Source organism: Diospyros lotus, chromosome 7, assembly GCF_014633365.1.
Source record: "Diospyros lotus cultivar Yz01 chromosome 7, ASM1463336v1, whole genome shotgun sequence".
In the NCBI taxonomy this organism is placed as follows: Eukaryota; Viridiplantae; Streptophyta; class Magnoliopsida; order Ericales; family Ebenaceae; genus Diospyros; species Diospyros lotus.
The window spans coordinates 7,021,727-7,029,888 of NC_068344.1; the positions used below are offsets into that span (position 1 = coordinate 7,021,727).

General features: G+C 37.1%; 1 protein-coding gene across 2 annotated transcripts in view; it reads left to right on the forward strand.

Moving 5' to 3' along the window:
- Nucleotides 1-7,429, forward strand: part of LOC127806312 (glutamine--tRNA ligase-like) — a 28,611-nt gene extending 21,182 nt beyond the window's left edge. The window contains exons 11-23 of one of the 2 annotated variants that reach the window (XM_052343529.1): nt 3,428-3,518; nt 3,590-3,676; nt 3,949-4,146; nt 4,264-4,362; nt 4,506-4,637; nt 4,765-4,901; nt 4,996-5,095; nt 5,169-5,261; nt 5,380-5,480; nt 5,557-5,662; nt 5,775-5,864; nt 5,990-6,119; nt 7,140-7,429. In XM_052343529.1, coding sequence (XP_052199489.1) covers nt 3,428-3,518; nt 3,590-3,676; nt 3,949-4,146; nt 4,264-4,362; nt 4,506-4,637; nt 4,765-4,901; nt 4,996-5,095; nt 5,169-5,261; nt 5,380-5,480; nt 5,557-5,662; nt 5,775-5,864; nt 5,990-6,119; nt 7,140-7,234 — 1,459 coding nt within the window. In that variant the 3' untranslated portion in view covers nt 7,235-7,429. Of the gene's footprint in view, nt 1-3,427; nt 3,519-3,589; nt 3,677-3,948; nt 4,147-4,263; nt 4,363-4,505; nt 4,638-4,764; nt 4,902-4,995; nt 5,096-5,168; nt 5,262-5,379; nt 5,663-5,774; nt 5,865-5,989; nt 6,120-7,139 lie in introns of those variants that run through there. The other variant, XM_052343530.1, reaches the window with a different exon arrangement.
- The last annotated feature ends 733 nt before the right edge of the window (nt 7,430-8,162 follow it).

Genomic DNA, 8,162 nt, shown 5'->3' on the forward strand with positions numbered 1-8,162 from the left:
TTCCACACATTTCTATTCCGTTCCATTACTAATATGTCTCTGAAATGAAGTGAACCCTTTTCATACATTTCCATGCAATCCCTCTCCCCCCTCTCCCCCAAACACACTGATAGGCTTCTATTCTGTCCATGTCTGACTCTGATCCTGTGTTACCATATGGGACGTGGTTCTCTTTAAAAAACTGAAAGAAGAAAGATAGAAATTTGCAGCTAAACAAACATTTAAAAGAAACTGCTACTTTTTTGGGGGGGGGATAGAATAATGACAAATTTATTAAAATTAGAGGATCCCCAGGATAGCAGAAACATGCACCATAAAAACACCAACCCACGGCACCAGAGCCTAATTGACAACAACAAAATAAGATGGCTCCATGATAAAACAAGACAACCAAACAAAGAAAAACAAACCAAAGACAAAACACCTCCCAGTTAACATTTCTACCCCCCTGGAACCAACTCCCTTCCCAGCTAGCAAGAACAGAACAAGAAACTGCTACAAGTAATGAAAGAATAATTTCTCATAAGATGTTCTATAGTAAGGAACTGTGGTATAAACCACTTATTGTATTTGTGGTGGTTCATAAACTTCATCTTGCTAGTATTACTACCAAGAAATAGTTATTCAGATGAATTGATCAACATGCATGCTATGGGCCAGCAGGTAGGCCGGCCTTTAGTTTAAGTCTTTAAGTTTTTAGTTTTCATTTTCAGAATTTTGTAAACAAAAGCAGAAAATAGTTTTTGGTTGCCTGTTTTTGTTTGTAAAAAAAGTTGCATATTTTGAAAAACAAAGCATATCTTTTTTTGGGTGCATTCATTTTTTTATCCATTCCATTTGATTTCTGTCTCACCACTCACTGTGACTTTTTCTTCTTTTTTTGTCTGTGTGTGTGTGTGCGTGCGTGTTAGACATGATAAGAGTCAAAAGTAATAGTTCCCTCTATGAAAATTGTTTCACCCTTCTCCATAAGAGATGAAGGCCCCACCTGTGGTAGTGTCTGAAAGTTCAGAAACCTTCCAGTGTGCTAGAGGAGTCCTAAATGTGATTTTAGGTTTAAACTTCCTAGATAAGGTTGTTTCTACTAGGGATCTTTGAAGACCTTGGTCAGGATCTGATTATAAAGCATTTCTTACAGACATATGATACAATAATAACAATCTCAACTCTTTATCCTAGTCGGTGGGGTTGGCTACATGAATTCTAGACCTCACTATCTTGATCCATGACTATATCCTCTATTAGGCAATTATATCCTATGTTGTTTTTAAGATTTTCCACCAAGTTTTATTTGATCTCTTTCTCTCTCTCTCTCTCTACCTGCAAAATCTCTCCATTTAATCCACTCACCTTATAGGTGTTCTCATATGTGCAGTCAGTCTTAATTATGTTTCTTGCATCTTATTTAATAGTTGTTACTGCAACCTTATTGCATATGCCCTTGCTTCTTATTTTGTCATGTCTTTTATGGTTGCACATCCACTTTAACATTCTCATCTTAGGTATACTCATATTTTGTACATATTGGTGCTTAACTGCCCAACACTTTGAGCAATAAAACAAAGATGGTTTTACCGTCGTCTATTAAAACTTCCCTTTTAGCCTTTCAGAATCGCATAAAACATTTCTGACATATTTCTCAAAACTTGCTTCTTAAAAAATTAGTAGCATCATATTCTTCTTTCAGTTCTTTTAGTTTTTAGCCATATGCTGGACATTTGGGGCTTGTAGAGGTTTGGGAAATCAATTTCTAGATCACTATTTTGTGCATTGACTTTCTCATATGAATGCATTACAATAACTTCTAGCAGCTAATAGGAATTTTAGTTTGTTATAAACATTGTGCTATTTGCCTCTGAAAACATTTGGGAAAGTAATTTGCAATTATTCATTTCTCAAGGAAGTATTTTTCCTGTAGAATATATTCAAGTGGAAAAAGAAATTATTGAAAGTTGAAACAACACTAATATATGTGCATTAGATTTTGACTATACTTTACTGTGAGCTACAAACTGCAGTCAAGTCATTTTCTAGCAAGCAATTGGAATGTGGATTGAGCAATTATATTATAGTGAAAAATACTTAGCCTATTACAGTTTTGAAGGGTTAAAAGTTGCACTAGTGAAAGCTCTTAATATGTTTGGATATCCTTGACTTATAAACAGAAATCAATTGCGATTGGGTTTAGAAGTTGAAAAAATAAAACATCCACAATAGAATAGAAATTGTTAAAAAAAATAGAGAACAAGACCCAAAGTATCTCTTACACAGAAACGCCAACTCAGAAAAAATTATGGGCAATTATTAAAGTTACAATCGGAAAACAAAGTATGACTAAATTTTTTGTTAAAGCATTTGTTCTAGATTAGAGCTTGTAATATGAGGGGTATTTTATGTAATATGTTTGCTGTTATGTTTCTAGAAGGATTTTATTATTTTTCTAGGGCTGACCGAGGTTGTTGTAACTGCTCTTTGGGCAGTCGGTCAGGTTGAAGTCTCCCACCTTATTTGCTTATAAATAGAGGCTGTGGGGAAGACTTTATGGTATGCTTTTCTTTGTGAGTTAGTAAGCTGTCTTGGGATAAGATTAAGCAAAGAGGAAGAGGGTATATCTTTCTTGAATCAAGTCTATATAGCTTTCAGGTTTATGGGCTAGGTGAGAGTTGAGTTTGAGTGCTTTGTAATCTTGTATTAACTTTCAAGATAGTGGAGAAAGTGGGGGCAAAAGCCAAGCTGGATGTAGGTCTTCTTTAAGACTGAACCAGGGTAAATTCTTGTGTGTTCTTGATTGATTCTTGATATGTTTTCTGGTTACTGGTCATTTGCGAATTAAGGAGAGATTTCGTTTGAGTGTTTTGAGTGATCCTATAAGGGTGAGATCTCGGTTAACATTTTTACTTAGGTCATGACAATGCATTGTTTCTTGGCTTAGTTATTTGTGTTCATTTATTTGCACATGTCTTGGTTAAAAGCATGTGAGGTATGGAAAACTGATTTGACCAGTCATGATTCTAGACATGAACTTTGACAGGAACCAGAATTTGATTCTACAATGCTATCTAGTCTCTTGGGGGAAAAACCGAGTTAGGTTATGGTGACAAGGGAGCTCTCTTGTTCAACCAGACATTTAGGTCCTAAGATAAAATGGAGTCCAGAACTTCTGTGCTAGGCAACCTCTGAAAAAATTATAACAGTTTTATTGTGTATTAGAACTCGGATTTCCTTGATCTCAGTAATTAAACAAAAGATGTGCAGCATGTGCTGATCCTGAAATGTGTTATTTTGTCTAACAGGCTTTTAAATGTTTTTGAAACTAGTAAATTTAACACGATTTGTTAATTAGAGTTATTGACATTTACTCTAAAAAGAATAAAGAAGTTTCTATGGCAGGTATTCTAATCATAGTCTTCGTCTGTGCCACTAATAGGTATGATGATACAAATCCTGAGGCTGAAAAGAAAGAGTATATTGATCATATAGAGGAGATTGTAAGTTGGATGGGCTGGAAACCTTTCAAGGTAAGTTTCTGTTCACAGAAATAGCATATCATGTTTGGGTGGCACATTTGATACGTATTCTATTTTTACAGATAACTTATACAAGCGATTATTTCCAAGACCTTTATGAACTTGCTGTGGAGCTAATACGAAGGGGCCATGCATATGTTGACCACCAGGTTAATGATTTGACACCATATAAAGATAAACTGTTAGAACATTCCAGTTCACCCATTATTTTAATACCATATTCTTCCTTGCGTCTTAATATGCCATGTCTCTTTTACGACCCTTCCTTGCTTTACATTTTGAGCCCAGACTAATAGTTTCAACATGATAAATTGATTGACATTCAATGTGTAGGGTTGGCCATTTTGGTGCTTTTACAGATTCTTATTAATTAGGTGAATAATAATAATTGATTGACACTTGGATTTGATACATAATTCAGACACCTGAAGAAATAAAAGAGTATAGGGAAAAAAAGATGAACAGTCCTTGGAGGGACAGACCAATTGCAGAATCATTGAAACTTTTTGATGACATGAAACGAGGCATGATTGAAGAAGGCAAAGCAACACTGAGAATGAAGCAGGACATGCAAAGTGATAATTATAATATGTATGACCTCATTGCATATCGTATCAAGGCAAGTGTGCCTCCACAATTCTATGTCCCATATCCCTTCTGATAAATGCCTCCATTAATTTCCTTGATTGTTCTTGGGCTTGTCTCATATTCAGTCATTTGGCTTTATGTTGTCCAGTTTACTCCTCATCCACATGCAGGGGACAAATGGTGTATCTATCCAAGTTATGATTATGCCCATTGTATAGTGGATTCTCTTGAGAATATTACCCATTCGGTATGTTTCTTCTGCTGTGAATCTTGAAGGATACTCTTTCTTGTTTCCATCTTCTATGATGAAGTCAAGATGTTAGTCTTGGACATTCTTCAACAATGAAGTCAATACATTGTTGTTTCAAAACTGTATTATATGTTACGCAGCTTTGTACACTTGAATTTGAGACCCGCCGAGCTTCATATTACTGGTTACTGGATGCATTGGGCCTGTACCAACCTTATGTATGGGAATACTCACGCTTAAATGTCACTAACACTGTGATGTCAAAACGCAAGGTGTGTTATTGTTGAAGCTCTGATGTATCCAGTGTTTGAAAGTGTGTTCTTTTTTCTTTTTCTTTTTTCTCACCTTCCACCCCAATATTTGATTCCATGCTTGTGTTACTGTGGCATTGTGTCCCAGTTGAACCGTCTTGTAACAGCAAAATGGGTTGATGGTTGGGATGATCCTCGCCTAATGACATTAGCTGGACTGCGACGTAGAGGTGTAACTTCAACTTCAATTAATGCCTTCGTCAAAGGAATTGGAATTACTAGAAGGTTAAGATTTTATTTAGTTTTTGCCAATGGAACTATAATAAAAACTAGATTAGCCATCCAACATTTGTTGATTGCAACTTGTCTTGTGCGGCAGTGATTCTAGTATTATACAGTTGGACCGTCTTGAGTACCACATAAGAGAAGAACTAAACAAAGAAGCACCTCGCACCTTGGTTGTGCTACATCCACTCAAGGTACATTTCTTGTTTGGATCCTTTCTTCAGGTGCCAATGTTTTTGTGATTGGCTAATCATTTCTTCTCCTCAGGTGGTTATTACCAACCTGGAAGCTGGCTCTGTGATGGATCTTGATGCAAAGAAGTGGCCCGATGCTCAAATAGATCAGTCTTCTGTTTATAAGGTGACTTCTTGTAACTTAAAACTAACATTACATATTTATCATGAAAATTGGAGGATGACATTTTTTTCACTTCTATACTGACTATTGGGGAAGTTTTCAATTTGTTGATTTCTTGTAGGTCCCCTTTTCTAATGTTGTGTACATTGAGCACTCTGATTTTCGGATGAAAGACTCTAAAGATTACTATGGGCTTGCTCCTGGAAAATCTGTCTTGCTGAGGTGCATCTGGATTTGGTATATGTGTACTGCACTTTAGGCGTATGGGACTCACTGATGGGATTCTTCTTGTTTGTAGGTATGCTTTTCCTATAAAGTGCACGGATGTAGTTATTGATGATGATAAAGAGACCATTCTTGAAGTTCGGGCTGAATATGATCCACTCAAGAAGTCAAAGCCAAAGGTTGTTTGGTGTGCAAGAATTGGTTGACTTGTTTGATGCAAATGGTTTTACTTGGATCATAGAATTGTTGTCAGACAGATTTTTTGATTATTATTTTTCTTTAATTATGTAGGGGGTCCTTCATTGGGTTGCTGAAACTTCTCCAGGGGTTGATCCTTTGAAGGTGGAAGTCCGATTGTTTGACAGACTGTTCCTTTCTGAGGTTGGAATCTTTTCTTTTAGTAGGCCTCCTATAGATTTTCTTTTTTCCTTTTTTATGTTTTGTGAGTGCGTGAGTGTGTGTGTGGCTATGCGGTCTGTGAATGCTCACCTTGTTTTTGCAACCAGAATCCTGCTGAACTTGATGACTGGCTTGGTGATTTGAACCCTGAGTCGAAAGTAGTGATAAAAGGCGCATATTCTGTACCTTCCCTTAAAGATGCAGCGGTTGGAGACAGATTTCAGTTTGAAAGGCTTGGTAATTTCAATAGCCCTTTTACTTTGTACCATCAAAAATCAAAATTTTATGTAACTCTCGACAACATGCAATTAGTCAGCCATTAGTTTGCAGTGAGTCAATAATTTCCAGACCTTTGTAAATATACTTGGGTGAGGGGGTTGATGATTATCACATGAAGGATAATTATATCTCAGTCTGAGGGGATTGAACAATTTTGAGTGTAATTTGGTAAATATTTATATTCAATTTAATGAGTTTTAGGTTGCTTGTATTTTGAAGAGCAGAAACCCTATAATTTTTCACTGTTTCAATTCAACTGGTATTAGTTAGATAGCTCTAGCCTCTAGTGATGAGGTCTTTATTTGAGGGAAGCTAGTTTCTTGTCTGCCACTTGTCAATGGCATATGTAGCGACTGGTGAGTTGGTTTCCATGGTCTGGTTCCCCTGTGATTCTCCCCCTCTCTATTCAAAGAAGTTTCTGGCTTCAGGACTCTAGTTTACTTTCTCCTCATCGAGCAGTTACCTGCCTCCTTTGTGCTTTTATTTCCTAACTGGCACCTTTTTACTCATCAATTCAGCATCAAATGGAAGGCTTTGCTTCTCCATGTCATGGAGCTAACCTTGTTTAACTCAAGCGTTCAATTTTTTCTTTACTGGGCTTTGTTACACTTCTCCATATTGTCTGGAGACCCCCAGGCTTTTTTCTCTTTCTTTCCTTCTTTGTTTTTTTTTTTTTTTTTCCTTTGGTGGGGGTGGAGAAGGGGGAGAGTGGTGGTGGTTAATGTAGGTATTTTTTTTGTAAGGTTTCTTCTCGTCTGAACTGAAGGGTAGGAAATTCTTTCATTTTGAGAGTCTTAGAACTGCTGCTTCAGATTTCGTCATTTCAGTAACTTGCGTTTTTTGTTGAACTAGTATGATATTTTCATATCTGTTGCTCTTGTGGCTGGCAATTCCTGTTTGTACCTCGTCTGAATCCTTATCATTCAGAGCATGGTAACCATGCATAACACAAACTAACGTCTAACTTTGTTGATTCAGGTTATTTTGTGGTTGATAAGGACAGCACTACTGAAAAGCTCATCTTCAATCGGACAGTCACACTGCGCGATAGCTACAATAAGGCTGGGAAGTAGGCAGATTGTGGACAAAATTATTCTCTGTCATGCAGCAGATTCGAGATTTTCATTTCGGATTATGGTATTCGTGTACTGAATTTCCATAGACTTGCCAAAAGAGCATATTTACATCACCGACAAACTTTGTACATCATATTCGTTGGAACGTGCACAAGATAATTGCAATAGCAGTTTTAACAATTTTCCTGTTTTTGTTTCCTTATGTACAGGAAGTGGATGTATTTTAGGTTCTTCTGTATGTTTTGCACATTTTGAGTTCTGCTGATGGTATTGAGATTACGTTTTGGAAGAAACCTTTGAACTTAAAAAAGAGTACTGTAAGGAAGTCTCCAAACTTTCTTGTCACAAGCACCAGCTATATGGAAACTTCAGGAACATGTCATGAGACGATAGTTTTTTGATTAAAGATTGCACGCGAACTTTCACTTTTTGGGCAATTATTGACGGGAAGGGAGCCCATGACACCTTCCTATATACGCTAGTCCCCCCCGCTTCTGGCTGACGTGGGGTGGCCTGGATAGTTTCTTCTTTTGCTAACAAATATAACTGGGAAAGGAGAAATCCACACGGCGTAGAATTGGATGCCTATGCTCAGTTGTAAGTTTGTAACCCTCCCAACTTTACGAGAGTGAGTTAAGGGGTCATTTTACAATCAACTTTACTCTCTATTGCGTAGATATTATGGTTTTGATTCAAATTTGGGTTGTACGGGTCCTGCAAAGAGCAACCCCACCATGGTCGCTACAGCTTTCAGATAAGTTCTTGTCCACGATTATCATGTGTGGACGACGACACCGGTCTTGATCGTGATTATCATGTGCACTAAACCCCAACTTCAAACGTCAATTTCCTAGAATATTTGGCAGCTGGAGTTGATGGTGCATAGCCAAAGCAGATTTCTTTTGATTGAAAGTGAGGCTTTAAA